At 35.1% G+C, this 26,579-nt stretch overlaps 1 protein-coding gene across 1 annotated transcript in view; it reads left to right on the top strand.

Moving 5' to 3' along the window:
* Positions 1–26,579, top strand: part of RFX7 (regulatory factor X7) — a 151,117-nt gene that overhangs the window by 71,179 nt on the left and 53,359 nt on the right. The window contains exons 3-4 of the mRNA XM_060005924.1: positions 11,872–11,954; positions 13,323–13,445. Of these exons, the coding sequence (XP_059861907.1) occupies positions 11,872–11,954; positions 13,323–13,445 (206 nt within the window). The remainder of the gene's footprint in view (positions 1–11,871; positions 11,955–13,322; positions 13,446–26,579) is intronic.

The following is a 26,579-nucleotide window of genomic DNA, read 5'->3' on the forward strand; positions in this document are numbered from 1 at the left end:
CCTTTATCATTGTCAGCTAGCTTTCAAATTCATTTTATTGCCACTAAGAGGAATAGGATAGACCAAGATGGCAATCTCTCACCCATTTACCTGAAATAAGCCCAATTTTCATTAGTACCTTTATATTCAAAGAATGATACAATACACAATAATGCGTTTTGATAGAAAACAAATGAATTCTTATAGTATTCTAGTTTTTCTATTTGTTCATTTTAAGTTATTTTCAGACTTACAGAAAAATAAACTAAGGGGGAAAGAAGGAAAGGTTACTAGGAGCAGAGACAGGAATTAAAGAACTAACTTTTCCTCTGTGGCCTACACCTTGGTTGAGGCTGCAGCTTTGTGATCTTGAAGAATCAATTAGAACAAATCCAGTTTTCCGGAAACGTAATAGTAGCTGGGCTCCCAGGGACTATCCTTTCTTTCCATGCCATAAAAACAAAAACAAACAGACAAAAAAACTTTAAACACAGTGACTAGAAAGACCTAAACCTTATCCTTCTTGCTAGTGCCCTCAGCCTTATCCCCAACCAATAGTAGAACCCTAGGATCTTCTCAAACAGCATACAGAAACATTGATAATAACCTTTGCCTCACCTAAATGACCCAGAGAAAGATTACATGATCATTCCGTGATGCTCACTTTTTGTAGCATTTAACTATGGGCAGAAGTATTCTCCCTAGAGATGGCTCTCATTTGAATCCTGTTTCAAAGGGACTCAAATCTATAGGTTTATTGTACCCTCTGCCTATTTGAACCCTAGCAATATGCCCTTGTCTCAGCATTGCATTTGGTTTTTAGTCATCTGGGCATTTACGTAGCTGTGGTACTTGCTACCATGTTATTCATTATTTCAGTTTGAGGGATTTAGCTTCCTTTTTTGTTAAGCCCTAAAAAAAAAAAATCAAGAGAGTATATTTTAGGGCACATTTATAAAAAATGACCACATGCTTCTCATAGCAGGTTAGGAAACTGAAAATTAAGAATTCTAAGCAAAACGAATTGAAAAATAGAATCCTTATACCTTGACCTTTTTCTCTATCTTCCTTATTCAATCCTGTGGAAGGACAGCTTTCACAACTGCTGGGGCCTGAGAGAATGTAATATCAGGTATGTTCATTGTTTCCATAAATTTTTTAAAAGGCTATAGAATAAGGTTCTACTTTCCCATTCAAGTCCTTCTGTCAGTGATGCTGGTCAAGAAAGAGGCCTTTTAGTAACTGTGCTCCGGAATCAGTGTCTCTTGTCGGGGAAGAAATAATTAGAATTTTTTTCACATTTTGTTTTGTTTCTGAAGTTTACAAAATTAAAAAACAAATTCAAGTCTGATTATCCTGTCATTGTATATATTTTCGCTCCTTACCTGGTAACTTAACTGAAGAAACTGTCAAACTGGAGAATTTAAGTTTCTGGATTTTAAGCTAACTGTTCTAAATACAAATTTAAATTAAAAATTCTTCTAAAACCTTTTTCTGATACTAGTTTGAAAAGTAAAATTTAAAGAAGTAATCATGAATGTGACACCCTGGTTGGTCATCTTCCATCAAGACTCCGTCATTGTCAACCTGACTAGTTCCTTGAAAGGTGTTTATACATCTCAACAGGAGTTTCTGCTTCTTTTGGAAATAAAGATAATGATCCGTTAAGGATTTGCAGGAAAGCTCCTCAGTTAAGTCCTTACTTGTTACCATCTTTATAACCATCAACCCTTCCCCAGTTTTGTGACCTTTTAAAAAAAAACAAACCTGAATAACACCTGAGAGCAAAGTCTCATAACAAGAAACACATCACTGCAAAGAAATTTATTTCAAACAGGGAAAACCTTTTTTAGTAATGTTTGAGAAATTGTGGGGTAAACCTGATTCAGGTTGTTCCCTAAAAACCGGAGCAGATCTCTCCACTCAGACTACCTTATAACTGTATTCTATGCCAGTAAATAGTGGGAACGTTTTTCCTTACCGTCTGAAGGTTTTCAAGTTCTAGTAATAAGACATTGAAAATTCTACCTGGTTCTCTGCAATTCTTCTGGTATGTTTTGACAGTTTGGAGGTGGATGTCCTGAGCAGACAAGCTGAAGCACTAAAAATTAACTCAGTTTTCTGAAATATAGAATATTGTTTCAGGTATTTTTTTTAATAACGGAAGACAAATGGAAAGTTATACATTTTTTTCCAAGTCCAACCTAGGGAAAGCTTTTATTTCTGACCTATTCTGCTTAGATTCATTCCTTTCTCTCTAGTATCACAGTTAATCAGAAATATTTTCTAACTTCAGTTACATCTTGATGGCTCAGGAAGGAATAGTGTCTACATTTTTCTGCACTTAGACCCTGACGAAAGTCAGTGCTGGTGGAACATTGTCTTCAGTAATTTGTGGTCAAGTCTGATGCTCACATAAAATCTAGGAACCTTGCTCTTGTGGTATACCTCTTAAGCTAGTGGAGGTCACCAGGCAGAATATTTCCTAAATTTCTTAAGATACCTTGCTTTTTCAAATAAAAGATTCTATACTTGTTGATAGAATTTGAATTATAAACTCTTTTGCCAAAATCTGACTTTAAGCAAGTATATATTTTAAAATAATATTTATGTAATAATAATACCTATTATAGATACCTTTTATAAATTTATTTTAATCCTCACAAAAATATTATGGGCATTTTATCACTGTTTTACAGACTTGAAAATTAATGCTCATCTTGCCTAATATCACAGAGCTAATGAGTGGCAAATCTGGAACTCTTCTGATTCTGTATCCTGTACCTTAGCACTATATCCTACTGTTTTAGATACATTAGATTTGAAAGGTCCACCAATCAAGCTCAAGTAGCAGCTGCTTTATTCATCTATAATACATGATATAGCTCCTTTATCCTCACTAACTATTAATTTATCAATATGAGACTTGCCTATTAACCTCGGATTTCTAAAAGTTCCATCAAAGCCGCTTTATTACTACACTCATCAGTTACTGGGAGATATTCTTATATGAAAAGTCTGTTTCACAAGTTCAAGAAGGATCAGTGAATCATACATTTTGCTATATGATCCTCTCAAGGATAAGTTGCCAGATTTTTTCTAAGTTAAATTCCAACTCAGTGAAAGTTGTTTTTAAATACTGAAAGTAAAAACAGCATTATTTTTAACCTTTAATAAACAAGAATCCCATAATAGATGTGGCATGAAAATTAGAATTGGTGAATCATTCAATAAATTATACTTGGAAAATTAGCTAACCTTGAGGAAAATTTTTAATTAGGTTTCTACTTCATAACTTAGAGAAAAATAAATTTTAGGGGAATTAAGTACAATACCTAAAGACCTAAATGTGAAAAACAAAACTTTAAAAAGAAAACATGGGATATCTTGATGACATTGGGATAGAGAAGGATTTCAAAATAAGATACAACAAAGCACAGATTATAAATGAAAAGATTGATATATTTGACTGCCTGGAAATTAAAAACTTCTCTGCATCTCAAGACTCCAAAAACAAAATGCAAATACAAGCTACAACTAGAGAAGATACTAGCAACACTTCTAAGCGATAGAAGATTACTATGTGGACTACATAGTAAATATTCCCATCATTAAATGTGTAGTTCCTTGAGCAGTGGTTCTTCAGATGTGATCCTCTGACTAGCAGTATCAGCATCACTGGGAACTTTTTAGAAATCCAGGTTGTCAAGGTCCCTGCTCCAGACTACTGAATCAGAAACTGTCATCTTTAACAAGCTCTCCAGGTGATTCTGATGCATGATAAAATTGGATAGCCATTGTATTAGAGTAAACTCAAATGGTAAATAATATGATAGTCTCATCGTCAATCAGAAAATGTAAAATAAAACAGATACTTTTTCATACTTATAAGATTAGCTAAAATGGAAATCTTAAGTTTTAACAAGGATGTGGAGAAACTGTAGCATTGCTGTTGGAAATATAAATAGGCATAACAGTTTTGGCGAGCAATTTGGGAATACCAACAAAGTTGAAGATGGGCATCTTATATGACCAAGTACTTCTACTTTTAGGGAGGTTCGTACTGTAGAAAAAACTCCCACTCAAGGACACAACAGTCACAAATAAAATTTTTTATTGCAGCACTCTTTGAAATAATGAGACTTTATAACAACTGTCTGTCATAAAGAAATGGATAAACTGGTTTCAGTCCATATAACAAACACTACTGTATAATCTAAAAAGTGAAAGAATTCTGAAGCAAATATGGTAAAAAGTTAGCATCTTTTAAATATGGATAGTGATACATGTGTACTACTTTGTATACTTTGGTTGAAATACTTTATCATTTTAAATTTAAAAATTAAATGGAGTATTAAATATTAAAAGGAGTACCATCTGGCTCTGTCTTACATTTCAGGATTCTGCTTCAAAAGGTGATTGAGTTTGGATAAACCAGAATCTTCGATCTAGCTGAGGGGGGAAGGTGTAACTAGATACCGAAAAACTGTTTTTTAGCAATCAATAAATGCAAATTAATTGAGTATAAATCCCTGAGTAATTGCTGTGGCCCAAAGTAAAGGGACAAACAGGCATATTATAGGACCTTGTGTACAAAATCTATTAGAGCTGAATTTTTTAACTAGGTTTTTTTTTTTTTTTTTAAATAAAGTGGGAGAGAGCATGAAGGCTGTATATTCTAAACTGGTACTTCTTAACTTTTTTTAGCCCATGTCTCATTTTGATAAACATAAATATCTTATATTCTTGGTTAATATAATTTGAAATTTCAAAATATGTTAAATACTATTCTAAAAATGAGTAAATGAAAGCTTTTGTGATTAGAGAGGAGCCCAGTTCCTCTCTCAACGTTTTTATCTGCATATCTAAAAGGGATCTTCAGTTCTCTCAGAAGTGCTAGGGGGAAAGGTCTGACTTGCTATATTAAGCAGGATGGGCAAGGCTATGCTGCTGAAACAAAAGAAGCTTGAAATATCAGTGGCCTAACCAGAAGAACTTATTTTCATTCACACTACCTGTATAGCACAAATCATTGGAGGACCCTGTTCCACGTAGTCCCTCAGGAACCCACATTGACAGACATTGCCATGTTATAGCCTCACCACTGAAACACAGGACTGCCAAGGTGCCACAAAGGGGGAAAAAGGATATAGAGGTGACACATTGATTCTTAACTATGTCAGCTGAGAAATGAAATGCATCACTTGTGCTAAGTTCATGGCCCTAAACTAACTGCAGAAGAGGCTGAGAAATGTAGGTGAGCAGATGGAATATTTGATGAACTGTCTCTGTTCCTTATTCTCTTAACCACTTTACTTACACCTCATAGAAAGAATTAGATAGCTCCATGCTCTCGTTCTTCATGTGAATATTCTTTTTTTTTCTTTCTTTTTTTTTTTTTTTTGCGGTATGTGGGCCTCTCACTGCTGTGGCCTCTCCCGTTGCGGAGCACAGGCTCCGGACGCGCAGGCTCAGCGGCCATGGCTCACGGGCCTAGCCGCTCCGCGGCATGTGGGATCCTCCCAGGCCGGGGCATGAACCTGCGTCCCCTGCATTGGCAGGCGGACTCTCAACCACTGCGCCACCAGGGAAGCCCCATGTGAATATTCTTTATCAGCCAAAGTTTCAGAGGGGAAGGGCATAGGAGTGGTAGAACTCGAACACAAAACTCCACCTTGATCCTCCAAAAGTAACTTGATCTTGTATATTTTGCTTTACACCTTTAATTTTCTCTGGATCATATGATATCAAAGTGAATGTTGAATCTGGTTGTTTGCTATATGCTTTTCTGTCTAGGATGTGAAAGAGCAAAGCACTATCTAGGTCATTTGCAACATTAAGTCTGTAACATTGCTTTGTTTTCATACCCAAAGTTTCTGAAAAACCAGCTACATAAATGTATGCTTATGTAAATGGGATGATCGACACACAAGGTCTGCTTACTTACGGGGAAGTAAACAGGGAGATTTTTACCAAAAATTCTCCAAAGGGGTTTCCTGGCATGTCTTTGACATCTAAATCAAACTTCAGTTCCAAGATCCCTTGGATATCTTCTTGCAAAGATTGAACTGTGTGAGAGAGAAGTCCCCATAAGCTTTTGGGCAAGATTTTCAACGCCAGTAGTGGGAAATCATCACCTTAGTTCATTCAACAGACTAGATAATATTTGAGGTTCCCCCTAAACTTGAAGACATTTTCAGTAACTTTGCTTTGAGAACTTAACTTCTTCAACTCGAGAAAATGAAGACTTTTAAGACTAATGAGTAGAGATGTTGTTGTTTGTCATTTGACGTTTCAGGTCAGATATTCAGATATATCTGTCAAATATGCCAAGTGCTATTAAAAATTGTGATTTTTTAATTGTAAAATACACTTAACACAAAGTTTCTCATTAGTGATATTTATTATAGTATATTCATAATGTTATGTAAACACTGCCTCTACCCAGCTCTAAAACATGATTTCATCACCCCAAAAGGAAACCCATTAAGCAGTCAGTCCTCTTACTCCCCTCCTCCCAGTCCTTGGCAGCCACTAATCTTTCTCTCTCCATGGATTTGACTGTTCGGCGTATTTCATAAAAGTGAAGGCATTTGATATGCGGCTTTTTGTGACTGGCTTCTTTCACTTAGCGTAATGTTTTCAGGGTTTATCCATGTTGCAGCATGTATCAATACTTCATTTCTTTTTATGGCTGAGTTTTTAAATTACAATTTTTTTTAATTTATGCAGTTGGTCTTTTTCCTAATACTCTAAAAATAAAGCAGCTTTGTCCTTCATTTCATAAATGCATCAAACATATTTCTTTTTGACAACCAATGAATCTCCACTTGGAACAGAAAGCTAATTCTTTATTTTTTGGCGACATTGGGTCTTCGTTGCTGCTCTCGGGCCTTCTGTAGTGGCAAGCGGGGGCTACTCTTCGTTGCGGTGCACGGTCTTCTCATTGCAGTGACCTCTCTTGTTGCGGAGCACGGGCTCTAGGCCCGCGAACTTCAGTAGCTGTGGCACGCGGGCTCTAGAGCACAGGCTCAGTAGTTGTGGCGCACGGGCTCAGTTGCTCCATGGCATGTGGGATCTTCCCGGACCAGGAATCGAACCCATGTCCCCTGCATTGGCAGGTGGATTGTTAACCACTGTGCCACCTTGGAAGTCCAAACCTTTTATTCTTGATGTTTAAATCTTTACAAAGTATATCAAATAATCTGAGGTTTAACATACTTGCCAAATGATATTCTTGCCTTGATAATCAAGCAAGGTTAAGGTCTTCTACACCACTGATCATTGTTTTGGAAGCCAGTGATTAGCCGTAAATGACAAGTGTATCCAAAACCAAAAATCCTCGTGGTGAACTCAGCTTTGCTGGACTGGAATGCCATCACTATACACTTGCATCGTTTTGTTCTCATTTGCTTCATAGAATTTTGATAATCAGTTTTAGTAAACTCCCCCAATTTTTTCTTCTGTGTGTTGAGTCCTACATAACAAATAAAAGAGTGATTGACAGTAGTAAGTTTTCATTGTTTGAAAGGCAAAAAAAAGGGGGGCAGCAGTGAGTTTGATCTTTTTCAAAACTATTCCGTCTTTAAATTAAATCTCTTTGGCACTTTATCCTAATTTGGATTATCTTCTGAATTCCTTCTGGAATTTCTTCTCTGTTCTTTTCTCTAGCATATATAAAAATTGAAAACTGTAGCATCCAAGGTTTCTCCAACAGTATGAAGTTTTTTTATTCTTAGTCATCAAAAATGATGTGTTTTTCATTTGATGTTTTTTAAGTGAGGTGTAACTGACAACATTATATTAGTTTCAGGTGTACAACATAATGATTTGATACTTGTATATACAGGTACACCTCATTTTATTGCGCTTTATTACACTTTACAGATACTGCATTTTTTATAAATTGAAGGTTTGTGGTAAGCCTGCCTGCATTGTCAGATGATGGTTAGCATGTTTTTAGCAATAAAGTATTTTTAATTAAGGTATGTACCTTGTTTTTTTAAACGTAATGCTATTGCATACTTGATAGACTATAGTATAGGGTAAAGATAACTTTTATATGCACTAAGAAACCAAAAAATTTGTGTGACTCGCCTTATTGCGGTATTTGTTTTATTGCAGTGGTCTGAAACTGAACCTATAGTACCTCGAGGTATGCTTGTATTGCAGACTGATCACCCCAGTAAATCTAGCTAACATCCGTCACCATACATAAGTTTTCTTACGACAGGAACTTTCAAGATCTACCACCCTAGCTACTTTCAAATACGCAGTACAGTATTATTAATTGTAATCACCATGCTGTACATTATATCCCTATGACATTCATTTTGTAACTGGAAATTTTTACCTTTTTGACCTCCTTCACCCATTTTCCCCACTCCCACCCCCCCACCTCAGGCCACCACCAGTTGTCACTGTATCCATGGGCTCAGGGTTTTTTTGTCTGTTTTGTTGTTGTTTTTAGATTCCGCATACAAGGGAGATCATAACGCTGTTTATCCTTTTTTGTCTCACTTATTTCACTTAGCATAGTGCCCTCCAGGTCCATCCATGTTGCCACAAATGGCAAGATTTCACTCATTATAATGGCTGAATAATATTCCATTGAGAGAGAGAGTTTCTTTATCCAAAAAAAATGATGTTTTATGTTGTGTTCTCTCAGACTTTGCCCATAATAATACGAATGGATTTTTTGGTAACATAATCTATGTTCGATTTAATATGAGAGGCACTGTTGGGATTACGTGGGTGATGTTAACAATATTGAACAAGAGGTATTTTAGGGGTGATATTTATTTATTTATTTTATTGCTTATCTCCATTACATCATTTTATTTTATTTTTTTTAACATCTTTATTGGAGTATAATTGCTTTACAATGGTGTGTTAGTTTCTGCTTTATAACAAAGTGAATCAGTTATACATACACATATGTCCCCACATCTCTTCCCTCTTGCGTCTCCCTCCCTCCCTCCCTCCCTATCCCACCCCTCTAGGTGGTCACAAAGCACTGAGCTGATCTCCCTGTGCTATGCAGCTGCTTCCCACTAGCTATCTCTTACTTTTGGTAGTGTATATATGTCCATGGCACTCTCTCACTTCGTCCCAGCTTACCCTTCCCCCTCCCCATGTCCTCAAGTCCATTCTCTAGTAGGTTTGTGTCTTTATTCTTGTCTTGCCCCTAGGTTCTTCATGACCTTTTTTTTTCTTAGATTCCGTATATATGTGTTAGCTTATGGTATTTGTTTTTCTTTTTCTGACTGACTTCACTCTGTATGACAGACTCTAGGTCCATCCACCTCACTACAAATAACTCAATTTCATTTCTTTTTATGGCTGAGTAACATTCCATTGTATATATGTGCCACATCTTCTTTATCCATTCATCTGTCAGTGGACACTTAGGTTGTTTCCATGTCATGGCTATTGTAAATAGTGCTGCAGTGAACATTGTGGTACATGACTCTTTTTGAATTATGGTTTGCTCAGGGTATATGCCCAGTAGTGGGATTGCTGGGTCATATGGTAGTTCTATTTATAGTTTTTTAAGGAACCTCCGTACTGTTCTCCACAGTGGCTGTATCAATTTACCTTCCCACCAACAGTGCAAGAGGGTTCCCTTTTCTCCACACCCTCCCCAGCATTTATTGTTTGTAGATTTTTTGATGATGACCATTCTGATGGGTGTGAGATGATATCTCATTGTAGTTTTGATTTGCATTTCTCTAATGATTAATGATGTTGAGCATTCTTTCATGTGTTTGTTGGCAATCTGTATAGCTTCTTCAGAGAAATGTCTATTTAGGTCTTCTGCCCATTTTTGGATTAGGTTGTTTCTTTTTTTGATATTGAGCTGCATGAGCTGCTTGTAAATTTTGGAGATTAATCCTTTGTCAGTTGCTTCATTTGCAAATATTTTCTCCCATTCTGAGGGTTGTCTTTTTGTCTTGTTTATGGTTTCCTTTGCTGTGTAAAAGCTTTTAAGTTTCATTAGGTCCCATTTGTTTATTTTTGTTTTTATTTCCATTTCGACAGATAAAAGTGGGGAAAGGCTGGAGGCAGGGAAAGCAAGTAGTTAGACATTTTTAGTAATTCAAGAATCATTGTAAGTTCCTTAAGGGCAGGGCCTATTGTTGTGTTGTTCATCTGTCTATTTCCAGTCTTTGTATAGGTTGTGATACACAGTATAAGTTCATAGTTATAAATCATTTGTGGAACATTGCAGAAAGTAAGCTTAGTGAATAAATAAATGAGTAGATGAATTCTCCTTTATTGTTAAAAGAAAGACAGCTAAAGACTTAAACTAATGTGGTGGCTGGGAAATAGACTAGAAGAACATGGTGGAAAGAGTTAAGAAGGCTAAATGAAGGATTAGAGTGTAATACAACAAGAGGAACAGAACTAGGCAGACTCAAAACTGAACACTGGGAAACTAGAGAAAAGAAGGTGCTAAGTAACAACTGAGAAAGAAAATGCCTGTGTACGTGTAGGGGTTTTTTGTTGTTGTCAAGGGAAGAGTTATGCAGGATAATTGCTGATCAGTCTATCAGATATTAAAGCAAGAGCTAATCGGAAAATACCCCATAGACAGTGGAATGAAAAAAATATGGATTTGAGAGTTAATTGCATGTAATTGATAGACTAAGTCATTCTATGGATAAATTCTAAGATTAAACTGTTTCGTGAATGAATTCTGGTGAGAATAAGAACAGGCTAAATTATATCATTGTAATCTTTTTTAAAAAATTGGATCTATGTTTGAGCTATGCTTTATTGTGTAAGAATAAATTCTGCCACCAAGAATGCCAGTAATCTGTCCATATTTTCCATTGCAATGCAATTCAGTTGTAATGAATATGGCTACCAAAATTTTATTATGTTTTTTTTATTAAGGTAGGATTTGTGGCACATTTAAAGCTATCCTGTGGCAAACTCAGCTGGGAAAGAAAACTATACAGTCCTCTGCATAGCAGAAATTTTCTTAAAGGGTACATTTATAGACAAAATGACAAAGTTGCACAACAGTAGTGATAGACAGTCTTACAAGTAGGTTCTCCAAATAGCATCCACTGTTGCAAGTCAGAGAGTAATTACATCTGCATAGCATGGAACAGATTGTTAGTTGTACTTTGGAACAGTTGGCCCTCCGTATCCACAGGTTCTGCATTCGCGGATTAGACCAACCCTGGATCAGATTTGATTCCTCAGTTATGGAGGAACTGTGCATAAGGAGGACTAGCTATATAACACCATTTTATATAAAGAACTTGTGTATCTGTGGATTTTGGTATCCGTGGAGGGGAGAAGGGGGGTCCTGGAACCAATTATCTACGGATATTGAGGGATAACTATATTTTTAAACCTCAGTTCCACCCCCAGTGATAGTAGCATCATCAGTCACATGTTCTAGATTTTTGAGAAATAGAAAAGAAGCCTAGAAATCATCTCATTCATTTCACATTTCTAAGGAAAATCCGCCAGAGAATGGAAGCCTCATAACCAGTTAAATAGTTAGGCTAAGGCCAACTAATAAATAGTCTCTTGACTCCCAATCTAGTAGTTTTCCTGTAATATTGCACAACCCTCCTTCTTTAAATGTGATTTAAGATGAGAAGTTTTCGTCTAAGCATTGATTTATGGTTTTATTTATACCTAGAATGTAAGAATTAATAGGAAAGTACCATTTTCTCTTACCAACTTTATCACACAACTTGACTGTATTATTTTACTGATAAGAAAAAAGCCTAGATTCTGTTTTCTTTGGCAAGTGATTCATTCCACCTGGTTTAAATTTAGATAGTATTTTTAGGGAGGTGTTAGTAAATTTTGTTGAGGGAGAAACAAGAATTTTTTAAATGATCTTTCTTTTTAATCCTTTTTAACCAGCAAGAAGTTGAGAAGTTTACAGACCTAGAGAAACTCTACCTCTACCTTCAGCTGCCTTCTGGTCTCAGCAATGGAGAGAAAAGGTAATATCACTTCTTGTCTTTGCCTCAGTTACAGTGTTTATGTGTGTGTTGTGGTTGTTATTGTTTTGCACTATTCCTAAAACCATCAGGAAACAGACTGTCAAAACAGTAGATCTTTTTAGTCTTTGATCATATTTGGTTAAGTGTTTACCCATAGTTTTTGATAATTCATTTGTGTACCTGGATGAGTGCTGGGAAATGCAGTTGGGTTATGTTTTATAAGCAGATTAGTGTATTTATACAGTGTGGCAGATTTTGAAAATTGAACAGAAAGCCAAAGAATAAACAGATAAGTATTGTGAGCAATAAAGTGCAAGAGTTTTTTTAGGTACTGTCAGGTAAGCAGATCACAGAGCATAAAAAAGAAAAAAAAATGAATTGCCTGTATGGCACATGAATTTATGATAAATGTGTGATGTTTTAAGTGCTTGCGGGGTATTACTCTATTTTCATTAGTACAAATATTTAATAGCCTCATTTAGAAAATATAGAGAAAAGTTGTTGGTTCATGCATTCTGTTCTTAAAGGAGTTTCTCTACCCTTTTAAGTATTTCTCAGAGTTCATTTCATCCATATAAGTTATGCTTAACATTACTTTAAAAGTATAGGTATGAAAAGAACTGGAATGAAAAATCTGTTGCTTTTACTTTTTTCCCCTTGGACCACATTTTGTAACTATTTTAATAATTTTCTGTTCTAGAAATTGCTCAGTAATTTCTTTGAAAATGCATCAATTATTATTTATGAGTGAGGAGCTTCCCTCATGTTATAAGAGACACTGCCAAATAATAAAAATTTATGATGTTTAGTGGAGGTGTTGTCCTGGAGAGGAGGACTGGTTACAGAAAGGACCATAGAGGGAGACTTGTCCTTTCAGGATCTCTCCAGTGTGAATTCCATTCTGGATCATAGAGGCTTTAGTAAGATTCAGGGTAGTTACTTGAGAATGCTAAGCAAATAGAAAATAAACAATTTTTTCCATAACTTTCATTTTATAGTTTGATGATTTGGTAAGTTTAGGCAAATGAACAGGCAAGTAAATAAACAAATATCCCCTTAGAGGTAATTTTGGCCGAACAAATACCTTATGTTTTCAATGCTCCATCATCTCTGCCAGTTTAGAGACGGTGGTGGGGATGGAACAGGGCGATAACTTTAGTCAGACACTAGCTATAGAAAATGGCTCACAACCACAGGTGGACAATTTGTATTTGGATAACTAGGCATATACTTTATGTCCTGAGTTTGGTTTGGTCATTTATAGTGAGTTTACACACAGTCCTTTAGTGGAACATTTAGGCCTGGTTCAAAAATTATCAATGAATTGCTGTCTAGTTCAGCTAAAACATGTTTTTGTTTTATGATTAGTGATCAGAATGCCATGTCATCTAGTCGGGCACAGCAAATGCATGCCTTTTCCTGGATTCGGAATACCCTAGAGGAGCATCCTGAGACTTCACTGCCCAAACAGGAAGTCTATGATGAGTACAAGTAAGTATTATGTGTATATGTCAGGCATGCAGTATATTAAAGAGATGGTATACTATACTTGGCTATAATGATTTGTTTTATCATTGGCAAATACCATACTGGTATATGAGAGTTTAACTTAGAAATCTCTGGATTCCATTCATTTCTAAGCTCCTCTGGTAGCATGTGTAATAAAGAACAGGATTACTGAATAAAAGGATTTCTTTAGAGTTCTTCTGGATCACAGGAGGGATGTCTGAGGGCAGAGGGACAATGGAGTAGGTTTGGTGAATAAAAGGATTCCTGTGAAGTTCTTAAGGATGACAAGAAGGGTGTGTCTGGGGTTCGTAGAGGGACAGTGGATGGCAATAAATAAATCAATGCATAAGGAAAAACTAAAACATGTTTTTTATTTAGATTTCTTAAATGTCTTTTTCATGAATCCAAAACTTTCCTAATCATTTTCTGTGCCACCCCGAGAAAAAGCTAAGTATCTGGAATGTTGTGAATTACTTACTCAGACGAAGGAGTTCAGTGGCTTGCACATAGAAGACACTCAAACAGTTTTGATTGTACAGATAACTTATTTAAACACGGAAAACACAAGTATAGAGGCTAATGGGCCTTTCTGGATAAATGTTATAGATGCTGAATCTAGTCTTGTTTAACATTTTATAATTGATTTGGAAGCGGGAATTTGTTCTAGCAGAGTAAGTGAAACCAAAATTTTCTGGGTATTGAAATATCAAAGCAAGGACCACGTATGTGTTGTACTTACACAATGTGGAAGAAAAGTGTCAAATAAGTGCTGCTGTTAGCCAGTGTAAGATGATGCAAAAGAACTACACTTACTGAGAAGATTATTGGTATCTAGAAAGAAAACTTTCTGTGCTCATTCAAAATTCTGATTCCCTCACCTTAAGAAATGCAGTAGAACTGGAGAAAGTCTAGAGAAATACGTCTGAAATAATCAAGGGAACAAGGTTAAACTGAACAGCTTTAGATTTTTCCTCTTTAGAAAAATTAAAGCTAAGAGTACATGTGATCCAAGTCTATAAAGTTCATTTTCTCAGTCTACAACAGTCTACTGAATACCTGCTATGTGCATGTCAAACCCTGTAAGAAGTTCTGAGGATACAACAAATAAAACACAGCTTCTGCCCTCATCAAGAATATGAAAAAACAAAAACAAACAAACAAACAAAAAATATATATATAAAAAATATATATATAGTGAGCATGAATTCTTAACTACAAGTTAATTCTAATTAAGATAGAGATAACCTTGTGAAACTACAAAGAAGTAAATTTAAATTCATTAAAAGTTTATTAATATCAAGCAAACATGATATGTTTAAGAAACCCTGTATCGAGGATCAAGAGAATAGGTTCTGTCGTTAAACTTGTGTGACCTGGACAGGTGTTTTAACCACTATTTTTTCAGTTGCATAATCTATAAAATGAGATGATTGAAGAGGTATGAGGTTTCCTTTAGCTCTAAAATTCTGAAAGTTGTCTGAGGTAGGAAATGAGGAAAACAAATTATCCAAAATGTCTCATGTTTCCCAAAAGGCAAATCGGACAAATTAATGCATGACATTTCCATAATGAATTAATAAGGAAACCGAGGATATTTATATATTTTTGAAGTGATATCCTTCTCCTGCACAACCCTTTGCGTCACCATTAGAGACAGCACCCTACATTTGTGGAAGTATGACTCTGAACCATTAAAGCAGTCCTTACGTTCCTAAAAGTTTCCTGCCTTGGGCAAAGCACAGTTATATTTTTCTATAATATTTTGCTGTGAAATCATTTTCTAAGGTTCTCATAAATTCTTACAATTTTTTTCACTAAGAAAAGTTAAAGGTTTTTCCTAAACAAAAGAGAACCAAAACATAACATTGTTTTGGGACAAGGAATGGTAGCTCCAATTTTGAGCGGTTTATTCGCAATTCAGTAGAGAGCAACTGAAATAAAAGGAAGTAACTTAGGCTAGAGTTTTAAAAGGAAGTAGTAGGTAAGGGAAATTCTTGATAATGACGTAAATAGGAAAGAAATACCAGTTCTGTTCATGGAATTTGAAAGTATTATACTAATGATTGTCTCTTTATAAAAATCAGTATATTACTATACAATAGTACTGTAACTGAATCTGAGTATTTTAGTTCAAAACACATTTCACTAAGAATGTACGCTATTCACTGTTGTATTCTACATAGTGTTTCCACATAGTAGGCACTAATTTAATATTAAGAGTGACTAGGGACCAGTCTCTCCCATCAGGAAACTTGCACAAACCTCTTACATAGCCTCATCCACCAGAGGGCACCCAGCAGAAGCACTTCAGACCTAGGGACACATACAGACTGAAAGTGAGGGGATGGAAAAAGATATTCCATGCAAATGGAAATCAAAAGAAAGCTGGAGGAGCAATACTCATCTCAGATAAAACAGACTTTAAATCAAAGAATGTTACAAGAGACAGGGAAGGACACTACATAATGATGAAGGGATCAATCCAAGAAGAAGGTATAACAATTATAAATATATATGAACCCAACATAGGAGCACCTCAATACATAAGGCAACTGCTAAAACAGCTATAAAAGAGGAAATCGACAGTAACACAATAGTGGTGGGGGACTTTAACACCTCATTTACACCAATGGACAGGTCATCCAAACAGAAAATTAATAAAGAAACACAAGCTTTAAATGATACAACACACCAGATAGATTTAATTGATATTTATAGGACATTCCATCCAAAAACAGCAGATTACAGTTTCTTCTGAACTGCACATGGAACATTCTCCAGGATAGATTACATCTTGGGTCACAAATCAAGCCTCAGTAAATTTAAGAAAATTGAAATCATATCAAGCATCTTTTCTGACCACAACACTATGTGATTAGTAATCAGTTACAGGGAAAAAAAACATAAAAATCACAAACACTTGGAGGCTAAACAATGCGTTACTAAATAACCAAAATATCACTGAAGAAATCAAAGAGGAAATCAAAAAATACCTAGAGACAAATGACAATGAAAACACAACGATCCAAAACTTATGTGATGCAGCAAAAGCAGTTCTAAGAGGGAAGTTTATAGCAAAACAAGCCTACCTCAAGAAACAAGAAAAATCTCAAACAATCTAATCTTACACCTAAAGGAACTACAGAAAGAAGAACAAACAAAACCCAAACTTAGTAGAAGGAACGAAATCATAAAGATCAGAGCAGAAATAAATTAAATAGAAACAAAGAAAACAATAGCAAAGATCAATAAAACTAAAAGCTTGTTCTTTGAGAAGATAAACAAAATTGATAAACCATTAGCCAGACTCATCAAGAATAAGAGGGAGAGGACTCAAATCAATAAAATTAGAAATGAAAAAGGAGAAGTTACAACAGACACCGCACTAGTACAAAGCATCCTAAGAGACTACTACAAGTAACTCTATGCCAATAAAATGGACAACCTGGAAGAAATGGACAAATTATTAGGAAGATATAACCTTCCAAGAGTGAACCAGGAATAAATAGACAATCTGAAGAGACCAATCAGAAGTAATGAAATTGAAACTGTAATTAAAAACCTTCCAACAAACACAAAAGTCTAGGCCAAGATGGCTTCACAGGTGAATTCTGTCAAACCTTTAGAGAAGAGCTAACACCCATCCTTTTCAAACGCTTCCAAAAAATTACAGAGGAAGAAACACTCCCAGACTCATTCTGTGAGGCCACCATCACCCTGATACCAAAACCAGACAAAGATAGTCAAAAAAAGAAAATTACAGACCAGTATCACTGATGAATATAGGTGCAAAAATCCTCAACAAAATACTAGCAAACAGAATCCAACAACACATTAAAAGGATCATACACTATGATCAAGTGGGATTTTTCCCAGGGATGCAAGGATTCTTCAATATACGCAAATCAATCAATGTGATACACCATATTAACAAACTGAGAGTAAAAACCATATGATCATCTCAACAGATGCAGAAAAGGCTTTTGACAAAATTGAATACCCATTTATGATAAAAACTCTCCAGAAATTGGGCATAGAGAGAACCTACCTCAACATAATAAAGGCCATATATGACAAACCCACAGCAAACATCATTCTCAATGGTGAAAAGCTGAAAGTATTTCCTCTAAGTTCAGGAAGAAGACAAGGATGCCCACTCTTGCCACTATTATTCAACATAGTTTTGGAAGTCCTAGCCACAGCAATCAGAGAAGAAAAAGAAATAAAGGAATACAAATTAGAAAAGAAGAAGTAAAACTGTCACTGTTTGCAGATGACACGATACTATACATAGAGAATCCTAAAGATGCTACCAGAAAACTACTAGAGCTAATCAATGAATTTGGTAAAGTTGCAGGATACAAAATTAATGCACAGAAATCTCTTTGCATTCCTATACACTAATGATGAAAAATGTGAAAGAGAAATTAAGGAAACACTCCCATTTACCACTGCAACAAAAAGAATGAAATACCTAGGAATAAACCTTCCTAGGGAGACAAAAGACCTGTATGCAGAAAACTGTAAGACACTGATGAAAGAAGTTAAGGAAGATATCAACAGATGGAGAGATATACCATGTTCTTGGATTGGAAGAATCAATATTGTGAAAATGACTATACTACCCAAAGCAATCTACAGATTCAATGCAATCCCTATCAAATTACCAATGGCAGTTTTTACAGAACTAGAACAAAAAATCTTAAAATTTGTATGGAAACACAAAAGACCCCCAATAGCTAAAGCGGTCTTGAGGGAAGAAAAATAGAGCTGGAGGAATCAGACTCCTTGACTTCAGACTATACTACAAAGCTACAGTAATCAAGGCAGTATGGTATTGGCCCCAAAACAGAAATATAGATCTATGGAACAGGATAGAAAGCCCAGAGATAAACCCATACACCTATGGTCAACTAATCTATGACAAAGGAGGCAGGAATATACAATGGAGAAAAGACAGTCTTTTCAATAAGTGGTGCTGGGAAAACTGGACACCTACATGTAAAAGAATGAAATTAGAACACTCCCTAACACCATACACAAAAATAAACTCAAAATGGATTAGAGACCTAAATGTAGGACTGGACACTATAAAACTCTTAGAGGAAAGCATAGGAAGAACACTCTCTGACATAAATCATAGCAAGTTCTTTGTTTGATCCACCTCCTAGAGTAATGGAAATAAAACCAAAAATAAGTAAATGGGACCTAATGAAACTTAAAACCTTTTACACAGCAAAGGAAAAACCATAAACAAGACGAAAAGACAACCCTCAGAATGGGAGAAAATATTTACCAACAAATCAGTGGACAAAGGATTAATCTCCAAAGTGTATAAACAGCTCATGCAGCTCAATATTAAAAAAACAAACAACCCAATCCAAAAATGGGCAGAAGACCTAAATAGACATTTCTCCAAAGAAGTCATACAGATGGCCAGGAAGCACATGAAAAGCTGCTCAATATCACTAATTATTAGAGAAATGCAAATCAAAACTACAGTGAGGTATCACCTCACACCAGTTAGAATGGTCATCACCAGAAGATCTACAAACAACAAATGCTGGAGAGGGTTTGGAGAAGAGGGAACCCTTTTGCACTATTGGTGGAAATGTAAATTGATACAGCCACTATGGAGAACAGTATGGAGGTTCCTTAAAAAACTAAAAACGGAATAACCATATGACCCAACAATCCCACTACTGGGCATATACCCAGAGAGAACCATATTTCAAAAAGACACATGCACCCTAATGTTCATTGCAGCACTATTTCCAATAGCCAGGTCATGGAAGCAATCTAAATGCCCATTGACAGACAAATGGATAAAGAAGTTGTGGTACATATATACAATGGAATATTATTCAGCATAAAAAGAAACGAAATTGGGTCATTTGTAGAGATGTGGATGGATGTAGAGACTGTCATACAGAGTGAAGTAAGTCAGAAAGAGAAAAATAAATATCGTACATTAATGCATATATGTGGAACCTAGAAAAATGGTACAGATGAACCAGTTTGCAGGGCAGAAATAGAGAAACATATGTAGAGAACAAACGTATGGACACCAAGGGGGGAAAGTGGTGGGCTCGGGGGGTGGTGTGATGAATTTGGAGGTTGCGATTGACTAATATGTATAAAATGGATAAGTAATAAGAACCTGCTGTATAAAAAAATAAATAAAATTCAAAAAAAAGTGAGTGACTTGAATGGAATCTGATCTTGACATTCATAATAAAATTTCAGTGTTATAAGTCTTCTAGTACACTACCATCCCCATTGTATAGGCAAAACATTAAAACTTGAAAGTTAGGTGACTCTTCCAGTGTTCCAAAATTTGTCAGGGATGAATATAAGGCTAGAACTCAGATTCCATGAGTAGTTCATAATAAGTGAGAAGGCAAACCTGTTCAATTTGAGTGATATGAAGCAGAGCGAGTAGAATAGGTTGGGAAAGTAGTTAGAAATAAAGTTGCCTAGGGCTTCCACTTAGTGTCAATAAATAAGCTGCACAAAATATGAATCTGTTAATATACGGTTAGTATACATGCATACAGATAATGTGAGTGTTGTAAGAGACACAGCACAGTAACATCTATTAGCAGCATGCCATGTTCTAAGAAGAAAGTATGTTTGTGTTTCCACAGAATTACAGCATGTGGGAGCTCCAAGCTATTCTCTCATTTCATTGTACATTGCCTAAAACCATAATTTGCTATGTGGGTTTAAATAACTTGATGAAAACTGTAGAAAGGCTAGAGACAGGCAAAAAGTAGATCAAAGTATTAGGAAATAGATACTTAAACGTTTTTAAATTATGTTGTCTAGAGAAAGCAAAATGGAATATAGCTATATTTTTTTAAAGGACAAGAAGTTTAAATCACAGGAGGAGAGATTTCAATTAGACACAAAATAACACTTCCTGCCAGAAGAGATTTTTAGAGAAATTTTGTCCTTTTCTACAGGCCTTTTGGACTAGTCATTTTCCAGTTTGGAATGCCTTAATGAGGTTTCCTGAGTAAAAACATAGAGTGACAAACCTTAAATTGAATCTGTTCTAAATATTCATTGAAAAATATTATTAATGTGAAATGTACATTTATTTTAAGCCATTCCTATTCATTGCAGTGATGTTTAGATATCTTTGTGTGAAAATCAATCCCTTTCATAGCCATTAAAATCAGAATCCCTTTGAGAGAAAAAATGAAGATGTAATCCAAGACAGTATGGTTTCTTTTAACTGTATTTTTATGCTAAATTAAGATATTAATAGAACCAAAGTTTTAAGGGACTTCCCACATGCAAAGACAGTCGATTTACAAACTATTGTGAATTTTTATATTTGTTGAAACTTCTGAAGTCTGATAATCACATGTGTTTATGAAAGTGATGATTAATGTGTTAATTTTTCTAATTATGAAAGTAGTATGTGTTCATCATGAATGTTTTGGCAGGTAGTTATAAATGTATAAAAAGAAAACTAGCACCAGTAATCTTACTACCTACAAGTAACCATTTTGGCTTATTAATTCTTTTTATTTTTTCTACCGCCTTCTTTTCATGTATATGTTCTTGTTATTGTTTAATCAAATCTTGACCCCACTGGTTACACAATTCTTGAATGGGGGAACAGTTGCAAATAATACTGCAGTGAACATTCTTGACTATATAATTTAGTGTAGATTATTACAATTGGAATTGCTGCTTATGAACCATTATATATTAAGGATATTAAGTATTGAAATATAAGTTTTTTTCAAGATTGCTGTTTATTATTTAATTTTTTAATAAGTAGTCTGATCTGTCTTCTTTCTTTGCAGCTTGTAACATTGCTATTTTGCTTAGAAAGAACTTCTTCCCAATTCCATTAGCAGCTGAATACTCATGTGTATTTTCCCTAGATATTACTTACTTCATTTTTCACATATAACCCATTAGTTCTTCTAGACCAAATATATACATTTATTTTGATAAATGCCATAAGATAAGGAGCTAATTTTAATTTTTTCTAAATGGTTAATTTCCCAGTCTTATTTATTGACAATTTTTTTCTCAATACTAATCTATAATGTAATTTTTATCTTACTAAAGCCTTTAGGATTCAATTTTCTTCCTTTGTATTTTTCTGTTCTTATGCCAGTACCATACCATTTTTAAGTATTTTAGCCATTAAATGTTTAAAAAGCTAGTGGGAACAGTCTTCCTTCATTATTCCTCTTTTTCAAAAATTTCCATGGTTTTATTTTCATACCACTTAATATTTCTTGTGAAGTTTGGAATCACTTTTCTAACTTTTTTTTAAAAGGGAAACCTCAAAGGAATTTTGATTCAAAATGCATTAAATACGAAAATTTATTTTAGAAAAATTAACTTCAGAGCTAGAAGTATGTTTCTTAACATCTTTCTCGTGTCGTTCAGTAAAGTTTTAGTTATTTTTCCTTCAATTGACTCCACTTATTTTTCTTGTTAAGTTTATTCCTTACAAATTTTTATTATGTTATTTATATTATGAAAAATGTATTTTATTATTGGTTTGGTTTGTAAGATATCTGTAGACTTCTATTATATTTATGTTGCACATTTTATATTTAGTGAACTTTGTTTAATCCTAATTTTTCAGCTATTACTTTGGACTCTTCTGGGTAGCGTTTATCCTGTATATCTTCCTCATCCTCTTTATTTAATTACATTGAATTGATTTTCCTTCTGACTTTGAATAATAGCAATAATAGGCATCATTTTGTCTTACAGTTCTTTGATGTTAAGGGTGTACCATTTATAATTGACCAAGACTTTATTGGCTTTCTTATGAGAAATTGATATTGAAATTCATCTAATGCTTTTTGGGCATCTGTTAAGATTATTCATTGCTTCTTCTGTTACCTATTGATATGACATATAAAGATACTACCTAGTATAAACCCTTCTTTTATTCCTAGAATGAATGTCTTCTTCATGTCAAGATCTGTAATCTTTTAGCATACTGTTGGTTTCTATTTTCAAGTATATTTTTTAGGATCTTTGCATCTATATTCATAAGTGAATATGGTCTGTAATTTTCTGTTTTTGTGCTGTCTTTGTCAAGTTTTGATATCGGGTTTGGCCAGCTTCATAAATGAATTAGAACTCTTTCCCTAATTTCCTGTGCTCTGGAACAGTTTATATGGTTTGGGAATTATTTGTTCTTGAAAATGTTAAAGAACTCAACTGTAATACCATCTAGGCCTGGAACCTTTGTTGGAGGTAATTCATTGACAATTTGGGGGGGTTTTTTTCTGGTTAGACTTTTACTTCATTAGTTTTGGTCATTGGTTTTTCCTGGAATTCATTCAGATTTTCAAATATATTGGCATAACATTATATATACTATTTTCTCACAAATTGAATATCTTCTTTATCTGTTATATCCTTTTTTATATTTCTAGTTTTAGTCATTTGAATTTTCCTCTTTTTTTCAAAGTATATTTAGCTGTAGTTTATCTTTATTGGTTTTGTTAAAAAAAAAACCCTAAGATTGATAAGTCAGTTTTTTTTTTTTTTTGCCTGATGTCTCATTTTTAGGTGTCTATTTTTGTTACCCTGATTTTCTCAGGTTTTTTCCTTATTAAATGGAATGCTTACTTCGTTTTCATTCTTTTCATATTTAAGATAAAAAAGACGGCACCATTACAATGGAGAAGCATATGAGGATGATGAACATCATCCTTGGGGTGGTGTTCCTTGTCAGACCTCCTAATATGGCCAGTGAATAACACTCACTGTTGGCATTTTATTTGCAGTAGTGATTGAGTGAAGGACCGTAATCATAATATGCTCACTACTTGCTACTGTTTGTTTTAATATTCAACTATAGTAGTGTTTTAAAAATTAAATGAAGGGGCTTCCCTGGTGGCGCAGTGGTTGGGAGTCCGCCTGCTGATGCAGGGGACACGGGTTTGTGCCCCGGTCCGGGAAGATCCCACATGCCGCGGAGCGGCTAGGCCCGTGAGCCATGGCCGCTCAGCCTGCGCGTCCGGAGCCTGTGCTCCACAAGGGGAGAGGCCACAGCAGTGAGAGGCCCGTGTACCGCCAAAAAAAAAAAAATTAAATGAAGAATAAACTTGAATATAAAAGCTCAAAAAAAAAATCTCCGAATTGGATCTTTATTTTTAATTCCACTTTCATTCTTCTGCTATACACGGCCTGGTAGTCAACATTCTACACGACTCTCTTTCCATTCAGGAGAGCCATCTTTATATCTATGAATTTGCCTCTTATAGTTCTGGCTGTATTACTTAGGTATGGATATGATTACCTTTATTTTCTAATATACCTTTATTTTCTAATAGTGTGCAATTATAGCTTTGATTTCTTCTTTGACCCAAAATAGTTAGGAGTGGTTTTTTTAACTTTTCACGTGCTTGAGGGAGTTGAGGGCTTTTTCCATTTTGTTTTGCACTTTATTAATTCCTAGTTTTATTATATTATAGTCAAAGAATGTGGCTCATTCAATTTTTGATTTTTTTATAATCATTGAGGTTTACTTTCAGACTAACGTTCAATTTTTATAAATATGTCTGGACGTTCTCTTTATTTGCACTGTATATTGACTTATATTGATAAGCACTGAATCCAGTTCCTGTAATTTTCAGATCCTTCGAATTCTGCAAGAAGTCCTTACTCTTTTGTGTGTTTAATTAGTTTAGCATGAGTACTGTGTTAATCTCTTACAAAAGTGATATTTCTCACAGTTCCTTATGGTGTTTTTAATGGGTTTTGCTGCACAGGTCTTGGGGCTGTTAGACAAAAAACATTCATGATTATATATCTTTATGATAGTTAAAGCCTATTGTCAACAAAAAAAAAGATCCTCTGTCATATTAAATGCATTTTGTCTTAAATTCTCCTTTGATACCAATATTTGTAACCCATTCTGGATATCTGTCTAATATAAGTATATAGTTTTCCATCCTTTTATTTTTACCATTTATGTCATTTTGTTTTAGGCAGTTTACATTATTATGTTTCTAAAGTTTTTAATCTAAAATTGTCTTTGGTCTTAAAATCTGACCGATAGGAGAAGCTGGTGGAATGAACCAGTCTGAGAACTCTGATGTTTGCAAACACTTAGCAACAGAGACAGCAGCAGCCACAGTTCCTGCTGCTTTTTCCTGCTGTATGCTAGAGAAACACAAGCATTAATCCTAAGTGGATTTCTTACTAAATAATATGTAGCCTGTTTTAGCATTCCTGAAAATCTGTTTGCTTTCATTCTCGGTAGGATCACAAATGTTCAGATTTATAAACTTGACAACTTTGGCTGCAGTGTTCCCTGGGACACAGATGTTCTCTCCAAATCCATTTTTGTTAAATCTATGTAATATTTTAAGGAATATGATTATTTTGCTTTTTATTTTTTTTAATTTAAAAAGAATTTTTTTTTTTTTTTTGGCTGTGTTGGGTCTTTGTTGGCTGCGTGCGGGCTTTCTTTAGTTGCAGCGAGCTGGGGATACTCTTCGTTGCAGTGCACGGGCTTCTCATTGCGGTAGCTTCTCTTGTTGCGGAGCATGGGCTCTAGGTGCGTGGGCTTCAGTATTTGTGGCATGCAGGCTCAGTAGTTGTGGCTCGTGGGCTCTAGAGCGCAAGCTCAGTAGTTGTGGCGCACGGGCTTAGTTGCTCTGCGGCATGTGGGATCTTCCCAGACCAGGGCTCGAATCCATGTCCCCTGCATTGGCAGACGGATTCTTAACCACTGCGCCACCAGGGAATTCCCTGTTTTGCTTTTTAGTTTGTGCATGGTCATTAATTTTGTATGTGTGATACTTTAGTGCTTACCCATCTACGTTTGTAATTTGTTGTATTAATCAATGTAAGTTAAATTCTTAGGACAACCTTGAAGGTAGAAATAAGTTCTAATAACATACTTGTTTTAAGACCTTTAAAATAGTGAACATTTCATGAGTTAAATGACATATATATGTTTTACAGCAACCTATAATCTAGGTCAGACCTAAACATATGTGTAGAATTTATAAATTTCTTAAATACGTATTGTTTAATGTTACATCACCTGTATGAAATAAATGGAAGCAGATATTATTCCTGCTTTGTGGATGATGTTCTTATGATTCAGAAGTGAATTGTTTTGGACAAATCTGAAACCAGGTTTTCTGACTTCAAAGCTGGGCTCTTTTTACATTAATCCCTATTACCTCTAGAAACTTGTCCCAAATGCTATCCTTTTTCTTTTTTATATAAATTTATTTATTTATTTTATTTGGCTGTGTTGGGTCTTCGTTGCTGCACGCGGGCTTCCTCTAGTTGTGGCACATGGGAGCTACTCTTTGTTGTGGTGTGCGGGCTTCTCATTGCGGTGGCTTCTCTTGTTGCAGAGCACGGGCTCTAGGCACGCGGGCTTCAGTAGTTGTGGCTCACAGGCTCTAGAGCGCAGGCTCAGTAGTTGTGGTGCACAGGCTTAGTTGCTCCGTGGCACGTGGGATCTTCCTGGATCAGGGCTCGAACCCGTGTCCCCTGCACTGGCAGGCAGATTCTTAACTACTGCACCACCAGGAAGTCCCTGCTATTCTTTTTAAAATTTAAAATTTTAGAGTAGCATTTGCCAAGCCTTAATTGTATTTTAAATATATATAACTAATTGGAAATAGTAAGCTAAAACTTAAAAGTGATCAATTTTGGGATTACTGACTTTTTGTTCATATTTGATAGTTAAATATATACTAAATATGCTTAAGACATAAATTGGTTTAAGATTTTTACCATTTAAATTTACATTAATATTTGTAGTCTGAATTGTTACCCTAAATACATTGTCTAGCCTTTAAGTTATTACTTTTCAGGTAAGTTTTTTTTCACACTTCCTTGGTGTGGCCTGTTTCACAGAGGTCCTTATCCTAGTTTTCTGTTTTCCCTGTGTTTCCTTTGACTTGATTCTCAAGGAGCTAGTTGATAATCTGTCTTTCCCTCACCTTCTCTATGTTTCTGACCTCTGGTACTTTCACAGAGCGCTCATTTACTCTCATCTTCCTCTCCTCAACTCTTTACAATAATAATAGGAAGAGCAGTAACAGCACAGTGGAGAATAAAGCTGGAATTGTAAATATTATATCAGGAAAGGAA

Source organism: Delphinus delphis, chromosome 2 (genome assembly GCF_949987515.2).
Source record: "Delphinus delphis chromosome 2, mDelDel1.2, whole genome shotgun sequence".
Classification (NCBI taxonomy): domain Eukaryota; kingdom Metazoa; phylum Chordata; class Mammalia; order Artiodactyla; family Delphinidae; genus Delphinus; species Delphinus delphis.